This window comes from Leptonychotes weddellii, chromosome 7 (genome assembly GCF_054177405.1).
Source record: "Leptonychotes weddellii isolate Sample4059 chromosome 7, ASM5417740v2, whole genome shotgun sequence".
Classification (NCBI taxonomy): domain Eukaryota; kingdom Metazoa; phylum Chordata; class Mammalia; order Carnivora; family Phocidae; genus Leptonychotes; species Leptonychotes weddellii.
In genome coordinates this window covers 26577036-26604268 of record NC_138375.1, presented here as the reverse complement: position 1 = coordinate 26604268, position 27233 = coordinate 26577036, and the positions used below count along the sequence as shown (strand labels likewise).

Genomic DNA, 27233 nt, shown 5'->3' with positions numbered 1-27233 from the left:
TCAGTTCTTTGTTTGGGCCTGGGGCTGAGTGGGTTTGAAATCGGTGTCTCCTGCCCTTGCTGGCACTCTGTCCAATCATTAGCACTCTTAACTCTCAGCTCAAGGTAAGGTAGGAATGGAGGACCTTTTTTCTACTTTCTAAATCTGGGAGACTGGAGATTAGAATCTGCCCAATACTTTGCTGTCCAGCCACCACTTTCTGGATTCGATTCGTGGCACCAGGAGTACCTGCTAGCTTCCCCTGCCTTCCAACCCATTGATTTGTCAGCACTATAGGGTCACAAACCTTAGCTTTTAATTCTCAATCTGGTTTAAACTGTCTTTAGGGTGGATATGTGAAATAAACATTGACAGGTTTTCTGGGGGCTGGGGGGGGAGAAACATGTCCCCCTTTAGAAAGTTGCTACAGTACAGAGATTAGGCAATATAAATATATGATATCCACTTTTCTAGTTTAACAATTAAAAAAAATGTGATACTAGAAAGGCAAAATTATATTTATGAATCATAATAAAAATGACAAAACAAACATACCAATATTCTTTCAATCAGCATATCATAATACTGCTCAGCAAGCTGAGGTCGACAAAGAACAAATCGACCTAATAATTCTACTGCTGCTTCTCGAACACTAGTGGAGTTATCCATTAATCGTCCATGAACTCCTCGTTGCATATCAAGCTAAAGGAAAATGAAGAAAATATAATTTATACTAAGTAGAGCTAATATTTTAACTTGAATGCAGTACTCAAATAAGAAGAATCATTTGTGCTCTTCTTTACCCTTGCTAGAATACTGGGGTCTACAGCAACAACCTCAGATAAACACTTCATTGCTTTTGTTCGAACGGCAATTGCGTTTTCACCAAGAACTCGAAGGATCTGCCAAGCAAACATTGATATTTTCAAAATTTTAGTATAACATTTAACAAAAAATAACATGAAAACATGCAAAAGAAATGAAAATACTGTATTTACATCCCTTTAACTTTTATATGAGTAAAAGATGTTATCTTACTGATCCAAAGTTTTAACTTGAAGGTCAGTACAGTAAGTGAGGCATTCTATACTCTAGGGCCTTTCCTTTATCCTGGCATTCTCAATTAAACCGGTTTTTTATTGCTATGTTTCATTTGCAAGGACACGTAGCCCTACTAAAACCTTGCTATGAGTAACTAATTCAGGATATTTAGTATCATTTAAGTAATAATTTGGTAATTCAGTAACAACATCATTCTACCTACACCATGTATATATATTCATACAGATATATACCCATTTATCTGTAAAACAACAATCAATACGTAAAAGTCAAGCAAAAAAAAAAAAAAAGACCTTTAACAAATATGGAACACAGAAACAAATGCTACTTTCATAATCTCTTAAAATATCTGTTCTCAACAACGAATAGACATAAACTACCCCACAAATATCCATAATCAGAAAAACCAATATCACTGCATAAGGAATTCTGGTCCAGTTTACCTGTGTCAAATAAATATCAAAGCTCTGGGCAAACGGCCTCATAGAGGCCAAGTATCGAACAATCAAACAAGCATCATCATAGTCCACAGTATCAGAGTTCATCCTACAACAGAAAGTCATTAAATTTTTATTTATTTAATTTTTTTGCAAAGAAGATAAATAGGTATCAGAGACATAACTAACTGAAAATGTAAGATGCTTTCTTTCTGGATCTTACTTTAATGTGCTGAACTGAGAAGGTGTGGTTTTGATAATGCTTCTAAGAAACTTTTTCCGGTTTTCAGCTCGATGCATGATTTGACCAGTTGTCTCAACTTCCTTCGCATGATGTGTTCCTTCAGATGATTCTTCATCTTTTTGTGTTTTCATCGCTTTTTCTGTTTCCAGAGTTGTGTCACGGAACCACTGGGCTATATAGAATTTGCGAGAAAACTGAAAAGAAAATAGATTAAGACTTGAGCTTGATGAAATTAGCGAAATTTCAAAATGAAATCAGTAACAAAATTTCTAATCCATTGATAAAATGCTCACTCTCAGGAATAAATATTAAGGTGTACTTTAAAGCAACTTCCAGCAGATAAAAACAGATTTTAAGAAAGCTGGAAGGTTTGACTATCGAATGATAGAAAACTTATTATTTTACTTTGTCTTAACACTTGTATTAATGATGTCAAAAGATAATTTGATAAACACAGTTGTATTAAATCTAGAATACTACTATCAATTACTTAACAAACGACAGTATCACACATAGGTCAGTAAAATTATACAGAAGATAGGTCAACTGGGAAAGTTTAGAACAATAGGATACAAGTCTAAAGGTAAAAACTTTAGTGACTTTCAAAATACCCCCTTACTTCTTCAAGAAATACACAGCCAGTTATTATTGAAATATTTTAACACTGAGGCACACCTATAATCTGTTCCTTTCAATGCAGACCGAAAACCAGCAGTAGTTGGCTGAAAAGCTTAGTTATCTCTTTAGACTGCATATCTCATCAGCAAAAAAAATAAAGAAGTACCCTACTGCATGCACACTGTTTCCTCATACAGTTCATAAATTTTATATACGAACCTATTATACTAATAATTTGGATATATAATATACATAAAAATATAATTAAGGATATTTAAAAATATACACATGGAATTCTAATACCTTCTTTTCATATGCTAATAGATCACCTCAAGCACAACCTGGGCCATGTCTACTGTGAGAAGCAATGATCTAGCTCAGTCTCAAAGATAACTATGAAAAGATGTCTATTTCCCATGTCACACCATTTTAGTGTAATATAATATCTACCAGAATTTCATGAGACAAATCAATCTATAATCATTCTTTTTTGTTTAGATCATCAAGTACCCTTCTGTTTCAAAAATCAGTATTCCAAATAACTTTCCTTTTCAGGACACTTCTCAATTTTCTTTCAGACCCAATTTGAATCTGATGTGTTATTTCCAAAAAAGGGAGAAAAGGTTCCTACCACTAGTGAAGGATCGGTCTCAGTGTTTTCATCCAAGTAATCAAGCAATGCTTTCTGCAGTTGTTGTATTTCATCTTCTCCTCCTGAAACCTACAAAATAAACCAAGTAAGAACAAAAAAGATATGGGGCGCCTGGGTGGCTCAGTCAGTTGGGCATCTGCCTTCGGCTCAGGTCATGATCCTGGAGTCCTGGGACGAGCCCCACATCGGGCTCCCTGCTCAGCGGGGAGTCTGCTTCTCTCTCTGCCCTTCACTCTGCTCATACTCTCTCCCTCTCATAAATAAATAAAATCTTAAAAAAAAAAAAAGAATGCTATTTTTGAAAAACATTTTTAATTGATAGCTGAGACTGAGACTGGCCTCTATTTTTATGAACTATATGTCATCTTTATTTGAAGGAGGTGCATAGGTAGTGGGCATAAATATTATCAGAATAATGTGTTAAGTATTCAGAAACAGGGGCGCCTGGGTGGCTCAGTCGTTAGGCGTCTGCCTTCGGCTCAGGTCATGATCTCGGGGTCCTGGAATCGAGCCCCGCATCGGGCTCCCTGCTCTGTGGGAAGCCTGCTTCTCCCTCTCCCACTCCCCCTGCTCGTGTTCCCTCTCTCACTGTGTCTCTCTCTGTCAAATAAATAAAATCTTTAAAAAAAAAAAAAAAAGTATTCAGAAACAGGAAGGTCCTAGCACTGGTTTTCTGTATGGAAAAAAAGAGGCCATTCCAAACTTTAATGTAAAAATGGAAACTGTTATTATCTGTTTTACTATTTGTTATAGCGGTCTTTGGGATATTTAAAAACATTCTGAAAGAGAAATACTTTTATTTATAATACAAAACAGTACTTATTTCATGTAGGATATTAAATATATGTTCACTTGATCTAGGAACAGAAAGATACTGACTTAAGGTCCTGTCATGAACAATATACAGCGAGAAACCGTGAGCTGACATTCATGTCTACAGCTTATACTCTAGCTTTACCACACAAAATGCCAATATGGTTTAGAATATCTCTAAGTAGAAAACAAAGACTAGAATAACCCATGTTCTAAGAGTGTGGCGAAATGGATACATGGAGACATGCATCATAGCACTGTAAACTAGGACAGTGTAAATTGTCCAAAAGCAAGGTGGAGGTATGTCAAGAACTGCAAGAATATTTACAAATGATCCCTCCCCTCAAGTTTTACAGTGTACAACCGACATGATCATATGTAATGAAGAAGTCCTAGGTCCACTCTAAGAAATACTGAAACCTGGCACCTAGGTCTTTGTTTCTAAATTACCATACTCCAATAAAAAGAACCAGTAGTATTTAGTGAAATGGCAGATTCCAGGGCTGAGGCAAGGAAAGTAAAAGAGGATCAAGGATCCTGAAACATCTTGTGCCACAAAGTTCTCAAAGAAAGATGGGATGGGAATATATAAAAAAGATACAAAAGCCAGCTAAAAGGGGCTCTCACTAGTTATATCTAGGACAATCTGAGCATTAAAATAATGATAGCAACAAATTATAACCTATGAAACAGAATAGGAATGGCAGCATTATTTTAGATGGGAGTATCATATTAATGGTAATTTCTTGCTTTTCAAAAGTGTACTGGGATATTTAAGCAAGAGTTCTTGTTTATAGAAAATACACACACTAAGCAGTGGTTCTCAAACTTTAGCATTCATTAGAATCACCTGGAGGGTCTATCAAAAAACAATGCTGGGCCCCACCTACAGGAATTTCCTATTCAGTAGGAGAGTCTTTAGAATTTGCATTTCCAGCAAGTCCCTAGGTGATGTTAATATTAGTACTTCTTGTCCAGGGAATCATACTTTGAAATTCAAGGGTAATGGGGGCATTAAGTTTGCTCAAATAGTTCAGAAAAAAAAAATGAACACACAGATATACGTGACATATACACAGACACACACAGATACACATGTATATTTTGCATGCATGTAAATGTTGCACAAAGATAAAGCAAATGTTATAAAATATCAACAATTAAGGAATTAAGGAATTTGGGTGAAAGGTTTGTGGGAACTCTTTGTACTATTCCTCTTTTTTGTGTTTAATATATAAATTATTTCAAAATACAAAGTATACTAAAAAAAATTTAAAAGGCATTTCTAATGGCCAGCATGAATATGGCTATGAATGTTAAAAAAAAAAAAAAAAAAAGAGTAGAAAGAAAATGAAAACAGTTGTATATGGTAGGATTAGAGATCATTTACCTAATAATTTTCTTAAGTCACTTTTAGCATTAGTAGCACCTCACGCACACTTAAAAAAAAAGTGAAGCAATAAAACACTTTTTCTCCAGACATGAAATATCTATTTAATAAAATGAAAGGAAGACCTCCTCACCTTTCCCCAGTATAAAAAAATTATCAAAATTCAAAGGTATAAAATGACTTGATTGGGAATGCTAAATCATCTTAGTAAACTAAAGATTTAAATAAAACTTAAACGAAACAGAAAACAGCATCATACATTTATAAAAGCAGTTCACAGAAAGAAAGTAAACTAAGGATTTATATAAATCACTTAAAAGTTCCTGTTAGACACTATAATATACCCAATGGTATTAACTTTCTCTGTGGGACTTCTGAAAAGCCCACTTTTAGAAATGTAAGATCTTACTTTGAATCTATAAAATGAAATGCAACACTAATATAAGAATACCTAAAGAAAGTACTTAACTAATATTTATCCTCATAATTTTAATCCTTTATCTCAATACCTGTTTTAAAATTCGTTCTATAGACCCTTGATCCATTTTGCTTGTAACAGCATCTTTCCTTAATCGTGCAGCAACAGTTCCAAGGTAATCAAGAGATGCCACTCTTAAAGCCATCTCTGTTGACTTGTTACTGAATTGATGAACCTAAACATAAAAATAATTTTAATTTAATCAATTTATAAATGTTTAATAGCAATTTATCATATAAATTCCAAATCTATGTTGTATTAGCTGAAAATTTAAACAATTTTTGTGATATTGTTCCATAAGTGACTGCCTTTTGAGAGTTTCTGGAATCTGACATTTTCATTAAAAAAAAAAAAGCATATATTAATCCTAAGAACACAGTCATTTTCTTTAAATGTAGGCTCAACTGCTTACTTGTGAAAAATGGGATATTACTGAATAAGAACTTCTTATGCTGGAATTCTAATGCCTATGAAATGTTATCTTGGTTTCAGAATAGCATTACTACATTTTCTGGTTCACAGAATGTAAGTTCCCAAAAGCTTTGTAACAATTTGCATTGCACAAGTTTAAATAAATTTTAAAAATAAAAAGAGAAATCATAATATTTCTTTGCATTTTCCTATTGTATTACATGAGAACTACAAAGTGTCATGTTTTTAGAAATACTCTTAATGATGACAAAGTGTTCATGTTAATCAGTTTCATGCTTTGAAATGAATTAACTGCAGTAACTTATGACTCAGTGTTGAGATGCTTTTAACTAACAATATGGCACTTCCAAACCAAAGAAAAAAGTTTTTAAAGCACTGCTACCTTATGTAATGAAATGAAAGCACCAAAATCACAAGATTTCAAAGTTTTCTACAAAATACTGACAATACTGTGTACAGTTATGCACATGCAAAAATAAAGATGCAATGGTCATATTTCCTTACACATTTTTAAAGAATTCATCATCTGTGAATCAGAGTACATCCTCATTATGTTGTCTTCTAGTAATCTAATAATCTTTAAATGCTATACTCTTACCAACAGTCTCCCTAACAAACTAAGGAGTAGTTCAGCAGCTGGCCATTCAGGCTTATTGACTGTTGAAAGAAGGTCTTGAACAAAATTTTCAAATAGTGGTCTGTAATCTTCTTCACCTTGCTTACTACCACATCTGTTCGAAGATAAATAGTGAAAAGGCTGTGAATTTAGGTGACATGTCTACCAATATGATTGAAATTTTGTTAACTAAGTTTTCTTTTCCCCATATCTAATAACAAGTTATAAGAGAGTACATTAAATATAACATGGCATAAAATGAATCTATTTCTCAAATTTCATTCTTGCCCCTGCTAGGGAATTCATTTACTGCCTAGTATAAACACTACTTTTCAGCAAGTACACCACATTTTTAAAAATGACGACTCTTTCTCTGAGATTACCAGAAATTCTTATGAAGGCCGACTAAACCACTCTCTACAAACTTTCCTATTCAATTAGAATTCTCCAATATTTACTGAAGAAAAATTACAGAATTTCAATCTAGTACTTCAACTTGTGGAGTCAAACATATAAGTAAGTTCCCAAGAAGATTTTAGTATTTCAAATGCCTCATTTTAAAGATTAGGAGACCAAGGACAAAGGTGACATATTTAAAGTTCAGGTTATGGCAGGAAACTGGATTAACCATTTACTTAAAATAAATGAACTATTTTCTATACTGGGGAAATAAAAATCAGATTATATTAGTTTTGCTCACTTTTTAAGGAAGATGGAAAGGAAGTTTTGGGCTGTTCTCATGGCTGTTTCATAAGAGTTGGTAATGACAACATCTTGGTCAACCTAGATTGAGAAAAATGAATTTACATAGATATAAGAATCAAAAAAATAAGTTCATTCAGTTACTACTGTCATGTTATTACTGAATAGGGGCGATACATTTAAACATTAAGAAGCTTATGGAGCACCTGGATGGCTCAGATGGTTAAGCATCGACTCTTGATTTCAACTCAGGTCCTGAGATGGAACCCTGCTATGGGCGTGGAGCCTGCTTAAGTTTCTCTCTCTCCCTCCCTCTGCCTCTCTCCCTCTTCCCTCTCTAAAAAAAGAAGCTTAAACTATTCTTTTATATATAAAGACAGAAGCTACAATTAGTAAACACATTTCAACACTTTATAAAAACTAAGTAAAAATACTGAGTTTATTTTAGTTTATTAAAATATGAAAGAGTAACACACAAATGTGGTTAGCAAATGCAGTATCAATAATTTCTTATGATCTAGGTCAGAAGAAGAAATTGAAACTACAAAAAGAATTTAGAAAAAGACATTTCAAGTTCCAAGTTTAGGAAATGCTGCAATACAATACAAAATAAAATTCAATTCCTTCATGAGAAATTTCAAGATTAAGATATAAAGTCAATTCAAAGTTGTGGAAACCCAAAGGTGAAAAAATACATGAAAAAGCTCACTAGTTACCAGGAAAATGCAAAATAGAACATGGTATCATTTCAGACTACTAGGCAAAATCTAAAAGAAAGAAAATAAACTAGAATACTACTTTTTTGAGCAAACCGACAAGTTCTAGTAAAGTTAAAAATACATGTACAAAAAAATATACATGTACACTATGATTTAATATTCTACTTCTAAGTATACCTAGAGAAACTCTTAAATCGTGATACAGTTATAGATGTTTAACCCAAGTCAAGAGAATCTGGTATTAGCTATTATGTATTAAAAACAATGTTGACTGGAAAACAGCTGTAAATATGTCACTATATCATTTACATAAGTTTAAAAAATTCTATGTCAGGGGTGCCTGGGTGGCTCAGTCGTTAAGCTCTGCCTTTTACTCAGGTCATGATCCCAGGGTCCTGGGATCAAGCCCTGCATCAGGCTCGCCGCTCAGCGGGAAGCCTGCTTCTCCCTCTCTCATTCCCTCTGCTTCTGTTCCTTCTCTCACTGTGTCTCTCTCTGTCAAATAAATAAATAAAATCTTAAAAAAAAAAATTCTACGTCAAATGTATGCAGATAACTATATAAATAAGTAAATGGAGGGAGATAAACATTCTCGTGATACCTGTCACCAAAGACAAGGAAGGAAAGACTGGAGAGAAAACAATCAGATTCGGAGAGTGACCTCAACTTTTTTGATAGGCATTTTTCACTTATTTACTTACTTAATTATATACTATTATACACATACGCAAAATTCTGAAAATAATGGAAGAGAGAAACAAAATCATTCCTGTTTCTTTTTAACCTTTTATAATAGTATAAGAACCTGGAAAAATTGTAAGCTTTGATGGGTAAAAGCTACAAAACCAAGAGCAAATCTTAGCTATAGTTACTCAACAGTGAGGCATAAACTCATCTTCTGCACGGGAATTACATTAATCATATTACAATTATATGTTATGGAGTAGTACAGATATTATATATTATAATATTCACTTGCACATTCACTATCTAACTTCAAACTTAGTGGTTGGTATGAAAGGCTTGTTAGCTATTATCATTCTCATTTTATAGCCAAAGAAACAAACTTGGATTAAAATGATCCATACGTCTCATGACTGGTAGACAAAATAGTACCAGAACTCATGTTTCCTAAAAATCAGTCTAGTGCTCTACAAGGATCCTAAAGACCAACCATAAAGCTCTAATTAAGAACGTCAGTTTTGTAAGAATGGCAGAGAATTTAGGTGCTTCTTCCTATAAAAGTACAAAGTTATAAAAGATTCCTTACTTTTTTATTTGAGTCCTCTTCTGAATTAGAGTCCTTCTCTGATGATGGTAAGTGTACAACACACTGAATTAGTTGTAAAACCAGTGCTGTAACCATCTGAATATACATAGGCTCTCCATCCATATCACTACTATTTAACCTTTAATGGAGAAGAAAATATTTAAATCATACAAAGAATGAGAATTTCACTGTACATGTCATCTATCATCTGAAAATTTCAGGATGCTTTACTAATATTCCTAGGCATTATCTTTAGTCCTTGTAATAGTGTCCTTAAGTCAAATTATTTTTAATAAATTAGAGAAAGTACCAATTCAATGTCTATACACACTTAGATAATTAAAATAGTCAAAGGAAAATGCAATATTTAATACAAATTTCTATACTCTATATGCAGTGCAGGCAAAGATTTATACATGAAAAATGTCAAATATTTCTCAAAATGATTTTTAAAATGAGCAAAGTCTTCTAGATTTCCAAATGCCCATACATTCTGGTACTCATTTTCTTATTAAAATCTGATACACAGTCAGCTCTTGATCATCTGTGGTAGGGTATGAGGCAGTGGCATAGAATATAAAAAAACCAAATTTAAATCTTTAAGTCTAAAGATACTGTAAAGGTGTAAGAATTCTCTTATATACTGATAATTATTTTACATAAGACAGCCTTCAAAACAATCTAAATATAACCTATATGCCAGGTCAACACATTTAATCAGTCAGGAAATTATAAGTTATGATAATGATGATGATTCCCTAGGACAACAAAGACAATAATGCTGACTACAGCAGTGGATAACATTTCTTAGTTACCCTGTTGCTTAGTGATTTAAGAGCTTTTAATCTTCACGTCTATTCTCCATACTGCTGCCAGAGTAATCTTCCAGCTGTTAAATATATTATTTAATGACTTTCTACTGTATAAAGGATTAAGTCCAAGTTCCTTAGTATGGCTTATAAAACACTTGAACTGCCTTTGACTTTTTCAAGTCACATTCCCTATCATGGCTTAATCAGGGATGATTTTGCCCCTCAGGGGACATCTGCCAGTGTCTAGAGAAAATTTTGGTTGTCACAATTGGAGGGGGTGGGTAGGTGGGTGGTTCTCTTGTCATCTAGAAGTTATAGGTCAGGGATGCTGCTAAGCATCTTACCATGTACAGAACAGCCTTTCACAACAAAGTATTAACTGCCCAAAATGTCAAAAGCATCATGACTGAAAAACCCTGTCATAGATCTTTACACCTGAGAATCAATGAACTTCTCTTTAAGTCCCCCAAACATGCACTGTTTTTTCACATATCTAAGCTATTCTTCATGCTGCTCTGACTAAATTGCCTTTTATTCGATCACTAAAATAAAAATCACAGTTGAGGAATAAATTTATAAGGACTACAATATAATGTAATTCTTCACTGTACTTAGCCTTTGATATAATTAGTTACCTGAAGTTCCTCAAACTCCTCTTGCTGGTTGGTAATCTTGCAAGTGAAGTAAAAATTTCTTCCAAAATTAACTGCCTATGTTTTTCATATCTTGAGAATACCTGTTTAGTAATTATAAGATTTCAAATTTAGTTTATATTTATTTGAAAACAAAAATGATATTATATCACATGATAAAAAATATCATCTGCCATTTACAATGAAAATGTTTTCAACATCTTCAATGACAATGACTTAATTTACACAACTTTTCCATCATTAATTACAACATTCTTGTAGAAGTCAGAGTATACTAGTTTCATTTAGAGGAGTACACTATTTTGGAGATGGAAAGACAAAATGTAAATGATTTTAAACAATTCTGATTTAATTGTAGATATTAAGGAATTATTAATGGAAATATTTTTTAAAATTTTAGAAGGGAAAAATAAAACAAGACAAAATCAAAGAAGAAGACAAACTGTAAGAGATTCTTTATCATAGGAAACAAACTGAGGGTTGCTGGAGGGGAAGGGGTGGAGGAATGGGGTAACTGGGTGATGGACATTAAGGAGGCACGTGATGTAATGAGCACTGGGTATTATATAAGACTGATGAATCACTGAACTCTACCTCTGAAACTAATAATACACTATGTTAATTAATTGAATTTAAATAAAATAAAATAAAAATTTAGAAGAGTTTAAAATATAAGGCAAACAAAAATAGTCCTTATGCTGAAATAAATCTATGGAAAACTTCAATCTGCATTAAATTTTGCAAATTTGGATTAAATGATATCAATATTATTTTTCCAGGGGGATAACTAAAAGTACGAATTTATACTTACTGCAGTGACTAACTTAATGGCACATAATTGTAGTTCACTGACATTTTCCACAAAAAATGGTGTTATTCCCATTGATGATACCTGCACACACAAAACGTAATCGGTATACATCTCTACTTGATTTCGGTAACATTCTACCTTAACTAAATTCAAAACATTCATAAACTTACTGGAAAAAACTGAGAGGTCATTTTCTTTCCCCTCATTAATCATTAGTATCAATCTAGTTCTTTCTCTGCTCCTTTCACCCTCAAGCACAGTACATTAGTACATACTTTCTTTCCATAGCCGCCATTCCTCTGATCTCCACATTTTGGGTTGATAAATGTTACAATATAAAGAAACAATACATTTTGCTACTCTGGATGAAAATATTCTGGCATATTTCAAAGGAAGTAATCATTTACCTTTCAAAGAATTTATGGAGTTTAGAGTTTATACTATATTCACCTATCTTTTGCCCTAAATGTTTCTTTTTAAAACTTCCCTGGACTTGTATTTCTTCATTTTATATATATTCTGAATGGAAAAAATTAACATAGTGCTGGCATTATTACCGAGCGAGCAAGGTTATACTGAACTCACTTAGACCCTCTATTCTTACATAGTTTGGTCTAAAATTGAACAAAATGCTTAAAAAAAAAAATTACCTGAAGAATTGTTGTGTCTGTAAGAAGCTGTATCTCTAGCAATTCTGATAAGCTGCTAACAATGTCACAAACTTTATTATAAAGCATTACTATTACTCTCTGCTTATGGGTAGAACATTTAGCCCGTTTTGCCTTTGAACTTAACAAGCCTCCTAAAATGAAAGAAAAAATTCAAACAAGTAATTTATCAACTTTTAATAATTTTTAATAAACAGTAATAAAATTGTATTCTGAATTAAGAGAACACTTTTTTTGGGGGGGGGGATTGTGCTACATAAAAATATAACCTGGCAAATAAAGCTGGTTATTTATTAAAACAGAATATTATTCTCTAGGGATATCTAGATAGCAAGTAATCATTCTTATAACAGATAATCTATGGTACATTCCAGTGGCTACTAAATTCTTGTAAAATATGTATCTTTATTTCTATTTTTTCTCATTGGTGCAGGACAGTAAGATTATATTTCCCTTTAAATTAACTTGCAATTATTAAACAATAAGTAATTAATTGTAGATTATTCATAAACCAAGTATGTCCCCTTCTCGTTAAATGTACATGTTAACTATTTCACTGCTAATTTATTAAGGTTATAAATAAGAGAAAGATTATACATCTTGAATCAATCCATTTTGTAGATAACTAATATTCTGCATAAAATTAGGGTGAAGTGATAAATAGAACCAGAAGCTAATATTATCTGGGATTTTCCCTGAACAGTAGAAATTACTTCCATTGTATGTAAATATTTGTTAAAGAAATTATACTTGAACAAGTACTGGATTAACGAAAAGTTCTAACTCTAGCCAAATCAAAGCCAGTATTTATTACAATTTATATGATCTAGTAATTTTTGTGCCATTTTAAGTTATTGCATTCTGACCCATCCAACATAATAAAATTAACAGATAATTTTGACATAATATTCAAAAACTTCCAATATAAAAAGGCAAACTAACCTCCATGAGGATCTAATCTGTAAACAGGATCATACTGAGGATAGAGTGTATTCTGCAAATGAAATTTAGTGTACTGTATAACTCTTTCAATTACATCCTCAATATATACAGCTTTTGGCATGTTAGGGGATGTCATAATGTTGATAGTTGTAAGACAGGCATCTGCTGATTTTGTAACTCTCTCCATAATAAGGTCTCTCCATAATCTTTCTTCTTCTTCAGTATCATTATTCTACAAAACAGTACATTGTTAATGAAATGGAAATAAACGTATTTATGTTAAAATATTAAAAAATTATGATATATTTGATTTTCATGGTGTTTTGATGTATATACATTTCTTTTTTTTTAAGTAAGCTCTACGCCCAATGTGGTGCTTGAACTCATGAGCCCAAGATCAAGAGTCATGTGCTCTATCTACTGACTGAGCCAGCTAGGTGCCCCGATGCATGTACATGTATATTCATAAACATCAGGAATGAAGTACAAATACTGATGTTACTTTAAGATTTTAGTTTCAAAGTTTTCAAATATAGTATATTCTATCTCCTAATTCACCACTAGATGACACTCCAATAACAAAATTATAGTATCTTCCATGTACTTTATCCAAACCTAAGATTTTAGGAAAGACTGTAATTGTATATAAATAATTTGGTTTGGAGTATAAACATGATAGTCAAAACTTTGCAAGTTCTGCTTGCTGTTCTGAGAACAAAGCGAAAATTAAAACAACAAATGGTAGAGCTGCATTTAAAAGTAGTAAAATGTTATTGACTCAATCATTCCCATTTGTTTTTCAAAAACACAGTATTTTTGAAAGATACTAAAAAGTAGTTATTATGCAGACTACCGAAAACATAATTTATTTTCTAAAATGGGTAATTCGACAACTGACAGAAGACTGCATTTTAATTTACACACTAGTAACTTACATTACCAATGGGAAGGAGTGCTTTTAATCTCATTGAGAGTGAAAATCCTTCTATCACATGTTTACTTATGAAATACTAACTTTATACTCTAGGAATACTTTCAAATGCATGCTATTCAAAGCATATACATTGGGAAATGAAGCAAATAAAAGCACAATATATGTAAAACAGAGAAGGGCTTTCCAATCACTAATGCCTACAAACTCCATTACTTTTTTCCTAACTCTCTGAGCTTTCTTCCATTTAACTGCTTACATACCTACTCAAAAAAATAAGATAAAGCAGCTTTTCTTTAATATTAAAATTGCTGTATGGAAGAGTCAGTTAAGGAGGTTTATCATTCATGTAAAATGTTAAGATTATCTGCAACACATTAAATATTGTTACGGCTTCAGGAATTAGAATAATTTCATTAAGATTGAGTCAGCCAGCTCTCCAGAACTCTAGATTCTTGAGATTAATTATAATTTCTTGTCAAAGTGTTTCAAATATAGTTTGAAGACTAAGGATATAGCAGATTGCCACTACTGGTTTCTCTAAGCCCTTTGTTTCTTTCTTTTTTTTTTTTTTTTTAAGCCCTTTGTTTCTGATTCAAAAGCTGATTTAAAAAGGGCATTGGAAAAATACAGATATATTTAAGAAACCATAGAAATACATCTGAGTTTATTTTTCTACATTTTTTATTCCAAGTAGATCACTTAGCAATCCTGTGGCTTCGGCAAACTCAAGAACATTTCTCTTATAAGATCCAGCACATGTACTAAATATATACAGTATATATGCATATATGAGATCGCTTCTTGGCCTTTTGGCTAAGATCAAGTATATGCATATGTAAGAATGGAAATACATATATCAAAAGTGTTAATAGTGGTTATTGCTAGATGAGAATATGGACCTTTTTGGGCTTGTGGTTTGGAAATTTTCTGCAATAAGGAAAATTCAGTAACTTAAAACTTTTCCAAATTCTTATCTCATTTTAATGCCCATAAGTATTAATGTTCGTATTCATTAATGGTAGAGCTATCAAGATCAATTCAAATATACATATGATTTTGAAAGGCTGCTACAATGCTAAGAAGGAAGATTCCAGACAATTTACTTTTATCAGTTTATAAACCATTACATTATGTTGCTACTGTTTTTGACATAAAGGTACTAAAATATATTAACAGTTGCTGTTAATGTTTATTGAGAACTTAATATATGGAAACATTGTTAAGCACTGTACATGAATTAAATTATTTAATACTTTCAATGACCATTTGAACTACGTATAAAAATGGTATAGAGGTGCCTGGGTGGTTTAGTCGTTAAGCGTCTACGTTCCGCTCAGGTCATGATCTCAGGGTCCTGGGATCAAGCCCCACGATGGGCCCCCTGCTCAGGTGGGAGTCTGCTACCCCCTCTCCCTTTGTCCCTCCCTCCACTCGTGTGTGCTCTCTCTCGCAAATAAATAAAATCTTAAAACAAAAAAAAAGGTATATAAGAATTACTGTTTTAGGATACACTATAAGGTTTCTATTTAATTCTCCAGGAAGGTCAAGAAAAAGAATTACTATCATTTCATAAATGAAAAAAATATTTTAAATACAATCATACACAAGGAAGAGCATAATGTAAAATTAAAGAACAGTCCTGTAAATTGAAATGAATTTACATCTGTTGTCTGTTTAGGTCAAAGCTGTGAATCAACAATGTAATTTTGAATTACTAAAAGTGTAATTTAGTAGCACTGCTAATGAATGTAACAAGCTCTAAAAAAAAAAAATGAAATTTGAGATTTCCCCTATAAATCAGAGTTCTTTTGAAAAAAACTTGTATCTTAACAATAGTAAAGGTAAAATTAACAATATGGATCTTGAACTTACATGATTTAACAAAGTGGAAAGCTTTGACCCATCCTGAATATTCTTCTCCAAGATATTTAGGACTTTCACAGTTTTGTCAGTGGAAAGCTAAAATAGCAACATATATATATATATATTTAATCAATAATTGGTAAAAGTGATAAATTATTCAAGAAACATGTACAATTATCACCTTTGGGCTACGGAACATAAAACATTACCACCCGCTTAAAGAGTGGGAAAATTTTCCCACTTAAGATTCTCTACTTAAATCTGAATTATGTAGAGAATTAATCACTTGTTTCTGAAAGACAGAAAAGCAAACACAGAATGGACACATATGCACACTACTAACTCAACTCTTACCATATAGCTAGTCAAGATTTAGTTTGTTCTGATACCTGGCTCCCTGTTCTTGTGGCAGTGATACTGAACATGCATATGAACACACACACACACACACACACTCTCTCTAAGTTTTCATCTGTTGATTTAATTATGCTATGGTTTCCACACTACAGTGTTATTCAGCAGGTGTCTTAAAATTCAAGGTGGTATTACGAATGAAGCATAAAACTGTAAATGATAAAAGTTACAAATGTAAAGTAACACCTTTTTTTTTTTTCAGAAGAAATCTTTCTTATTTTAAAAAGTATCTCCTATTTCATTTCTTAGAAAGGATGCTTTCTCTACCTAAAATATTAGTAGTCAATTTAAAGGTTCTGCTAGGAGGCAGCTATTACTCATATTCTCCTGATTGAACAGGTCTCCTTTTAGACTACTAGCATGCAACTAGGACTCTCAACCAAATCAGCCAGAAGAGTCAAATGGAAGGATCAGTAGAGTAACTGACATTAAGTACATTTTGTTTATTTATGCTGGAGTATAGAAACAAGTTCCCCCAAATACTGCTTTAGATAATTTCATAACAGATTAAACTACTGAGACTTTTGGTAAACTTTCCATACTTTGAAAATACTCAGCAAATTCACCTTGTGAAATTGAAATATTAGCTATATATAATTATGGAATTTATGAAATAAAACCTAGGATTGGCAGTGTCACTTCAAAAAATTGATGCCATTTTCCTACACAAAAAATAAATCAATATATCCCTCACTGCATATAGTAATATCATTGTGAACTAACAGCACATTAATTATTGGTTAACTATGTGATATGTCTGGCTTTAAAAATCAAATTCAGGGGCCCCTGGGTGGCTCAGTCCTTAGGCGTCTGCCTTTGGCTCGGGTCGTGTTCCCAAGGTCCTGGGATCAAGTCCTGCGTTGGGCTCCCTGCTCAGCAGGAAGCCTGCTTCTCCCTCTCACACTCCCCCTGCTCGTGTTCCCTCTACTGCTGTCTCTCTCTCTCTGTGTCAAATAAATAAATACAATCTTTAAAAATCAAATTCATAGAAACCTTTGTGCACTGTTGGTGAGAATGTAAAACGGTGCACCCACTATGGAAAACAGTATGGAGGGTCCTCAAAAACCTAAAAATAGAACCACCATAAGATCCATCAATTCCACTTCTGGGAATATATCTGAAGGAAAAGAAAACACTAACTTAAGAAGATATATGCACGCCCATGTTCACTGCATGATTATTTACAATAGCCAAGACATGAAAGCATCCAAAGTGTCCACTGATGGATGAACAGACAAAGAAAATACAATGTGTACACACACACACACACACACACACACATATACACAAAATGTCAATGAAATATCTTGCCATAAAAAAAAAGGAAATCTTGCCATTTGTGACAACATGATTAGTCCTTGAGGGCATTATGCTAAGAGTAATAAGTCAGACAAAGACAAATGCCATATAATCTCACTTACATGTGGAATCTAAAACCACTACTAACAAACAACCAATCAAACACATAGACACAGAGAACAGATGGGTGGTTGCCACAGAGGTTGGGGATAGGGGCTAAGGTGGGTGAAGATGGTCAAAAGGTACAAATTTCCTGTTATAAGTAAGTCCTCAGGATATAATGTACAGCATGGTGACTACAGTTAAACTATCCTGCATATCTGAAAGTTCCTAAGAGAGTAGAAGTTAAAAGTTCTCATCACAGAAAAAAAAAATGTAACTATGTGTGATGATGGATGTTAACTAGATTTACTGTTGTGATCATTTTGCAGTATATACAAATATCAACTGGTTATGAAACATGAAACTAATATAACTTGTATGCAATATGATTTTCTTTAGAATAATTTACAGAATACTTCTTTGAGTCTTGTTTTTTAAAAAAGAAATAGTTCAGTTAAACTCTCAGAAGGCAACCATAAACTGTTCATTATTATTTATGTAATCTTTGTAATTTACCTTGAAAACTTTAATTTCAAATATTAGACCTTAAGTAAATATATAAATTTTTCTTTAGTGAGATACCTTATCCATTATACCCATTGCTTTAATTTTAGCAGATTCACTGCCGAGTTCATTAAGCTGATGTTTTCCTAAAAGAAGTTCCTGAGGAATTTCATCATCATCACCTAAAAAACCAAACCAAACAGTTTAGGTACAATAAATAGCTCAAAATAGTAAGCTTAACTTTTTAATAAAATTTCTGGACACACAAAGAAATACAAACAAACTAAACAAATAACAACCTAAGAGGCTTCAGTTAACCTCAAGCAAACCCTGAATGAAAGGACAGGGATTAAAATGAGAGTTCTGACTAAGATGGGAGGAGGAAATAGATCTCTTATCTTCACTACTTTAGATATACTGTTGACCCTTCTCAACCAAGCTCTCTGCTCCACAGAGTATGGACTACATCAACAGTCTCCCATCCCCTCTGGCTTCTGTTTGGGTTCAGCTAGTGGGGTTCCCTGTCAGAAGATCAAAGAGAAGGAGAGTGAGGTCAGGGTATTTATATCCCTCACTCCTTCCTTGTAAGGTCTCCTCAGGCTGCCTATGTTCTCTGACCAAAAGGTTATTGCTTTTTTTCAAGGGAGTCTACATTATTTTCCCTACAGAATGAGTTCTGGTAACTTCTCTTTACCCTTGTTCCTTTCGGAGTAGGGATGGTAATAGTTCCATGGCTGTTAACCCCAGATTCTGGCACCATCTGTCCCCAACTCTGTAACTGGTCTCTTTGTAAATAAGTCCTCCTCAAATTATCCTAATTTGAGAGTGCCATCTGTCTTAATGTTGGGATTCTGTTGGGATCTTAAATGACATGGAAGACAGTTTCTCAGCACACAACTGGTATGGCAAATAATGGAGAAATGCATTAATGATACTTTGTGACTTTCACAAAACAAATACTCTTAAAATAAAGGGTAATATAAAGGGTAATGTAACTTTTAAGACATTTTCAAATAGGTGGACTGATATCAAAATTATTGTATATTATATGGCTTTTGTATAAATCAGGCACTAGTGTTTTTACCAGCTGAAGGTGGCATGGAATTGTTGAGAGTAGCTCTAAATACTGTAAGCAGTGTTACATTTTTATATTTAAAGATATGATCTTTACATATTATTATAAAAGGAATATATTAATATATTAATCCTATTGTATTCTAATTGGTTTACTATCTTGTTTTCCGTATTAGATTCTGTATTACTTAAAGCCAGGGGCTGGGGTATTTATCTTTGCATCTCTAGCACTTAATATACTGCTGACAAAGAGTAAGTATTCAATAAATACTGTCTATAAGAATAAATGAGCAGATGCATGGGTTCCTATTTCTGCATCCTTGCTCATATTAGTACTCTCCTTACCTAGCACCTACTCATGTCTCATCTGAATAAAGGTTTCTTTAATTATTATCACCTACTTTGGTAGCTGCGTTCTCAGGATTCCAAAGACACTATCAATAATACCTGATTATTACATTAAAGTTTTCAGTTTCTTGATAACATAGACTACACTTGAGGGGTGCCTGGGTGGCTCAGTCAGTTAAGCATCTGCCTTCAGCTCAGGTCACGATCCCAGGGTCCTGGGATCGAGTCCCACATCAGGCTCTCTGCTCAGCAGGGAGTCTGTCTGTCTGTTTCTCAAATAAATAATCTTTAAAGCAAAACAAAACAAAACAACCAAATAAACATAGACTACACTTGACTCTACAACTAGATTTTAAGTTTCTAGAGAGCAAAGACCATCCCTCTGTATGCACTAGAGAATTGGCAGAAAGCTAAATACATAGGTAAATATATTTAAAACTGACTTTATATTTAGAGGTAAATAAATATATCTTAAAATGATTTTACCAAATGCAGTAAAATCCATATCTTCTAAATTATCCAAAATATTCTCTATTGAGGCTGTGAATCTCTTAAAAGTTGAAGAATCCATCATTTCTACAACAGAGAAAAAATAAAAACTTATCACATTACATGTAGAAAACTGAAGTTGAAGACTATGAACAAAGACAAACTAAAAATGTTACCTTCAGGTGTTAGTTTTGGTTCATAAGCTTTCCTCTTCTTCTGTTTTTCTTTTTTCTTCATTTTTCTAGCAACTAAAATAAACATAAAGAAATTTTGAAATACAGGAATGACAACTTAAAATAGTTCTATTTTTGCTTCTAGTTTCCTCCAGAACATTAAATACTTAAACAATAACCACTGCCATTCCAAACGAAATATATACTTCTGTCTTAACAAATAGTTGTTAATTAACTCATAAAAAGGTATCAAATATTCTTCAAAGTTAAAGACCTAAATTTAAAGCAGCTTATGTAAGAAATCCGTTGACACTGATGAATTACCCTCACTAAGGCTGGGAGGAGGAGAATAATCTTCCATGTCAGAATCTGATGGGCTTCGGTTTCGATAACGACCACCACCCGAACTCCTTCTTCCTTCATGAGAGTGGCCACTTCTCCTATGATCCCCAGAGCTTCTTCTGTCACGCTCTTCATATTCCCATGCTTTATCATCATCTTTTTTATGTCGTTTCCTAGAGGCTAGAAGCAAATCCCCATGACAAATAATTTACCTCATTTAAAAAGACTATTAAAACTTGTATGCACTTCACAAATGAACCACATGGGGGAAAATCATTGTGTGGGTCTAGGAAATGGAGTCATTCTGTTTAATCAGAAATATAAATTATGGTATAGAAATGGTATCACTTATTTTAGCATTATCCTATTATTTTAGATTTAAAGATTTCTACATGAATTTGGTTTGCTAATAAATAGGAATGTTCTGGGAATTAAACAGGGCTCATTTCAAAGAAAGGTATTCAGTGAGTCAGTAAAGATAATATCTAACCATCAGGATTAATTAAGGCATGTAAAACAATCTTTATCTAGGATTTGGATGAAAAACAGAAACACCTTAAAGCATATGAATTACTGATGGGGAGCAGGGCTTGGGGGAAAAGTAAACTTTTGAGAAAGTGCTATAGAATATGGAGTAATCATGTATACCAACAATGAAAAGCCAAGTTAAGCCCAAAACTTAGGTATAAAGTCAAAAGACTGATAATCTAACATCACAGACCTACAGAGATAGAATAAATCTGTACAGTTGTAAATACTCATATATTGAATTCAGTTCTCCAACAATGTACTTGCTTAAACCCAAGGAGAAAAGCTTTTTAAGCTTATACATGCTACATAAACATATTTATATATGTTACCTTCAGTTCCTTCCCCAACCTTCCAAGGGTCTAAGCATTCCATTAAATACACCAGTACTGACAGGAACTTCCAGGCAGAACTGGCAAACAGATTTCATCTGACACATCAACTCTGATCAACTGGTAATAGCTGCCTAGAGCATTATATTTCCCCCAAGAAAGCATCATATTTCAACAAGGAAGACTGATTAGAGATGTCTGTCTTGTGAGAGCTTGAGGGCAGTACAAGTGACAAATATTTACCATCCCTGCTCTAGGGTGTACCACCACCAACTTAAAACTAGGACAGAGAACTGATGTGTCCTATATCTTGGCATCTTGTTTTGACCACTTGTTGGTGACAATGAAATACTTTCCAGTCTGTTGAACTAAATCTGACTCCCCTGCTTTCTTTGAACTGGCTTCTATTTAGAATTCCTAACTACGATCAATACCCAAATACTTAAAACTCTTGGTGAGTCCCCTTAAAGCCTTAGATTTAAGGATGCTAACCTCTGGCCCATGCACTCTATCTATGCTTGTGCTGGTGCCTTTAGGTGGATAAGCAATGTCTGTACCCTGGCTAATCTTACCCTTACATGCTGCCTTAGCTACTCCTATTCAAGAATCTAGTTTGGTTTCTGGTTCTGGACCCTTCTGTCCAATCTACTGACAGCATAGCAGAAAAAGATAATTTTGTTTCCTCTACTTTTTGGTCATAGGCTTGGCATAGCAAGATAGTTCATAAAAAAAGACAAACATAAGTGCATATATTTAAATCTCCAATGATTTTCTTCGTAATTAGGCATAAATCTGACATGAAATATGAGGAAGAAGTAGGACTCCCCCCCTTTACAATTAGGGTATGCCCCAGTACATTCTCTTAGTGAGAGGCTGCCTTATAAACTAATACGAGGTGTGTGTGTGTGCGCGCGCGCATGTTTGTGTCAGAGAAACAGGTCATTTATGTAACATTCACTAAATATTTTTTCAACAAGTACTAAAATACCTACTAAATATGAGAAATAACAACTAATAAGTTTGTTCAGAAATGTGCAGAAAGTAGTATTCTATGATCTAAAATATGACTGACTTAGCCTTTCTGAATTTTAATTTCTTAAGAAATCCATTTCAAGCATTCAATTCTATGGTTAGAAAATGCTTGAAAAATCTTACAATTGTTAGCAAGAACATACAATATACTGTATTGGTGGTAATTTTTATAGGCCTTGAAAATTTTGTTTCACATTCATTAAACTTTAGGAAATTTGGATAAAAATAGGATGGCAAATTAGAAAAAACCCCACCCAACTTCTATGATACAGTGTGTTGTAATAAGGCTATCAGGATCCCAATTCACTGTTACTAGTTTGTTCTTTCTCTATTGCCCTCATAACCCTGAAAGAAGTAGGGGAGGAGCTCAGCAGACAGGTAAAATATGCCTTGAGTGTCTTCCACCTTCCCTTTCTAAATTTTACCTACATTGCTCCTTAGCTTATGTCTTCCCTCCTCCTTCTCCAGCAACCCAATGACCTTGTACTTGTGTTATGGCTACCCATATCTATGTGGCCCAACTTTCAAAGTTACCCCCCCTCAACCCTTCCCCCATCCTTCAATAAAACAATTGCCTTAGTTTTAGATTTTTAGGAAATCAATTTGATTAAACTGCAGTAAAACCTTAAGTTTCAAAAAGTCTCTCAAAGCAGCATAATGCTTGTGCTTATGTTCTCATAATACTTCTACATTTTGTACTACACTGTCTCTTCACTACATTGTTTTTGTCATGGTGTAATGACAATTTGGTTGTTTATGTCAACAACCAACTGAAATTCTTTCATCTCTCAAACCAGTGTCTCTGAGTCAATTTTTCTATAGTTACTTGTATAGAAATAAACTAAGAAAAACAGGAAGCTACTCTGAGGTCTCTTGAAAAATCCAGAGAAACTTCTTGTGCCTAGCAGGTTGAAACTGAGGTTCTCCAACTAATATCAGCTTCCAATATACTTGGGAATAGATGTAACAGGATCCATGGCTTTAAGATGACAATGTATGCTCCCATAAGATGAAACGACAGCTCTCATAATAGAAAGCAAGGAAAAGAATAGTGACTGCACTGATGACAAACATAAGGCATGTGTGGCTCTCTCCCCTATTTTACACTTGGTGGGTATTTCTGATTATGCTATCCTTTCTACTAACTGTGAGGTAGCTTCAAAATTCTCATCAGTTTAGCACTGCAGGGAGACACTCTCAGTTAAATGGAGTTGAAGTGTGATTTGAAACCAATCTGCAACTAAGGAACTCCTCCTTCTTAGCTATTCCCTTTAGAAATGGGTGATGTTTTGGGGACGGAGGAGAAGGAGGAAGAGTGAAGGAGAGGCATGTATATAAAGGGGAGTGAGTTTCTGGGCCACCAGATCTCCTTTCTCCTCTCCCTTTCCAGAGCATATGTTCCCATATGACCAAAATGTTTGATTATAATAAAAAAGTATTAACTTAAGCCATTGAAATATATTGCATGTAAATACATCTCATGATAATAACAAGTTATAACAATTATACATATAATTAAATATGTCAGATTAACTTTGCTCTATATTTTATTTCAATTTTAAAACTTTGTTCATATTTGTTCAGTATTCATAGTCTACTCCTCATAGCTCAAGAGCTCACAATTTAAAGAAGATCAGAGTAAATGAACATTGAAAACTTTGGAGGAGGTGAAGGATTTCCATCAGCAATATACATTTAAAATTGGCAGCATGCATCTGTCCTTCCTGCCCTTGCTTGTCACACCTCAATCTATGGAAACTAGGTGGAAAAGGTAGAACACACTGGTGGTCTTCCCACTTCTTTTGGTCATAATGACTAAGTCAGTTGGCACACAAGTGAAGATCTCCCATAGTCTGTTTCCACTGAATGCCGTTTAAGTCAAACAAGGTTGCTGACCCCTCTTGGCTAGGCTCAATTCTCTTGCTCCAGAAGAAGGAAGATAGGGATAAAAGAGAAGAACTTTTTCAGTGGACCAGTAGGAAGACAGGCGAGGTATAGCAAGTCTAGTGCAAAGACAGGTGATCACAGTGTTGTAGAGAGGTAGCTGTGTAGTGAAGAAGCCAGCTCTGGAAAACAGTGAAACAAGGGAGGAATTCCAGGACACAGCTGGGCAAAAAGGAGAAGCCAGGTCCAAACCACACAGATAACTGGCAATGTGGCTAATCCATTCATAATTTAGTGATAGTATGGTTTTAAATATTTCTTCACCTGGCTATCTCCTATGTGTCCTTCAAGACTCAAGTGTCACCTCTTCCAGTAAGTATTCCCTGAACCCCCAAGTATAATTCTGATGCCAATCCAATGTGGTCCCATAGCACCCTGGATTTACTTATTATCACTGTACTTTTCTCACTGTGCTACAACTGTTTACATAATTCCCCCCATTAGACTGAAGGCTCTTCAAAGACAGGGGCCACATCTTATTTGTATTTTTATTCTCAGTGCCTAACATATATAGTAGGAGCTCAATAAATGTTTGCTAAATACAGACACGTACCTGTGTTATTTGACACTAATTATAGCTCATTAAATTTTTTTTCTTGGTGCCAACTGATCTCATCTTTCGCACATTTTTTAAGTATAAAGAAAAAAAACTCGCTATACTATGTTATTAATTAAGATCACTGTACTCTTCCTAATCCCCCAAATTATGAATGAGACAAACATAACAATCTGCTTAATTCTAAAATAATAATAAAGTTATGTGATACTTACATTCAAAAGCTTCATCACTATCATTATCTTCATCTGAACTGATTTCAGCATATTTTGGCTTTTCATTAACTGTGCTACGCTTGCGTTTATTCATTTTCACACGTTCACAAAGTGGCATGGTGGATTCAATTTCTGCCAGAAGTTCAGGGGGTAATTCTTTTAACACTGATTGATCTATACTACCTATTAATGAAAGGTAAGAAAAGAATTTAAATCTGAAGATAAAAGGGAAATTTTAACTAAATTAGCACAATAAAAATGAAATATTAGTATTTATATAAGTTTTCTAAGTCAGCTTTGTATTTTAATAAAACACGTATTTAAAATTCTAACAGGTTTCACCCTAAACTGATAATGCAATTTTTATACATATATCATTATATAATAACTTAAAAAACATAAAAAGGGTAGTTATATCATCCATTTTTGATATAATGTCTTCATTTGTGTGTATGGACTAAAACTTTCTAAAACCAGAGATCCGCCGGCATTATCCAGTCTATATGTAGTAAGGGATTCATCTTGCATTCTTGGTAGCACCCAAATTTGTTTTACAGAGGTCTGGACCAGTTAGTTTGAAAGTAATACTATCTCTCAGTGCAAATTTGAAGAGTTGGAAGACACTTATCATACCCTTCTCTTCCTCTATGCTCTTGGTTGTATACTGTGGCTGGGACAAGAGTTTTATAACTTTTACCTATCACTGTCTATTTAAGAGGCATGGTAATGCCTTTAGTATTACAAAGAACTTCCTCAAATAGATAAACCAATATATGCATTAAAGTGAAGAGAATAAAAACATGAAAGGCAGGATAAATAAAAATATATTAAATGTAAATGTCTGTAATTAAAAATAGTAAATTCAAGTTTGTTAGGAAATAAGTTCATATTTTCCCATGAAAGACTAAGACAGGATAAAAATATACCAACATAGTAACATTAACATATTTACTACTTAATCCTACACACATATACACAAATACACTAACAGTTGCTATGAAGAAACAAATTCTTAACACCCTACTGAGAGCTTAAAAACAAAGAAGTAGCAAAAGCTATTTATTCAGGATAATTTGTCCTTGATGACTATTAAAGATGACAATTTTAAATTACTTACCCTTGTAAATCTCTGAGTGGAAGTATAAAAATGATGTCTTACCTGCTAAATTTTAGAAATTGGGAGCAAGGAGTACCTTAGTGGTTTATAGCAGGGAATATTAGTAACTATAATCAACCTTAACACTATTAACATTTGAATGATAATAGTACTTATGTAAAGGATACAAATAAATCATGACAAAAATGAATGGGTACTGATTAAGACACTTTCAAAGCCTCAATATATAATCCCAATAATTTAAGAATATAAAACATAAATTATTAATCTCGATGGAGGAATAATCCTTTTTTATTCTTTGTGGAACTTTTAGTCAACATCATGAAGGCATTATTTCAGTTAACTTTTACTCCTTTATTTTTCTAAGGACACACATAGCAAAAATTTTACCCAACAAAGATGTAATACTTGTGACTGGTAATATTCCAAAGACTTCACTGCTGAGAATCCTGACATACTAATGTTGAGTGTACTTATCTGTGTCACTTTCAAATCATGCAACATTACTCTGTGCTGGCTTTCTTAATTCAACTGTATTTTATCAGTGATGTCCCCTTTTTAGAATATTGATACAGGTAAAAGAAACCAACTTTAGCTTTGGATTGTCCATACATTCAGCCCCAAGGTAAACACATTATGCACCTCATTTAAAATTCCTTAATGTCTTGG

General features: G+C 33.5%; 1 protein-coding gene across 4 annotated transcripts in view; it reads right to left on the bottom strand.

Moving 5' to 3' along the window:
* NIPBL (NIPBL cohesin loading factor) overlaps positions 1-27233 on the bottom strand; it is a 200867-nt gene that overhangs the window by 39442 nt on the left and 134192 nt on the right. For all 4 annotated transcript variants that reach the window (XM_081826014.1, XM_006730414.2, XM_031024927.2 and 1 more), the window contains 19 exons: positions 25448-25630; positions 20823-21020; positions 20502-20573; positions 20323-20412; positions 18493-18596; positions 16105-16191; positions 13299-13530; positions 12339-12490; positions 11689-11769; positions 10860-10960; positions 9413-9551; positions 7422-7504; positions 6704-6836; positions 5705-5848; positions 2972-3061; positions 1702-1916; positions 1485-1587; positions 783-881; positions 535-681 (listed from right to left, as the gene is read on the bottom strand). In XM_081826014.1, coding sequence (XP_081682140.1) covers positions 535-681; positions 783-881; positions 1485-1587; positions 1702-1916; positions 2972-3061; positions 5705-5848; positions 6704-6836; positions 7422-7504; positions 9413-9551; positions 10860-10960; positions 11689-11769; positions 12339-12490; positions 13299-13530; positions 16105-16191; positions 18493-18596; positions 20323-20412; positions 20502-20573; positions 20823-21020; positions 25448-25630 — 2453 coding nt within the window. The remainder of the gene's footprint in view (positions 1-534; positions 682-782; positions 882-1484; positions 1588-1701; positions 1917-2971; positions 3062-5704; positions 5849-6703; positions 6837-7421; positions 7505-9412; positions 9552-10859; positions 10961-11688; positions 11770-12338; positions 12491-13298; positions 13531-16104; positions 16192-18492; positions 18597-20322; positions 20413-20501; positions 20574-20822; positions 21021-25447; positions 25631-27233) is intronic.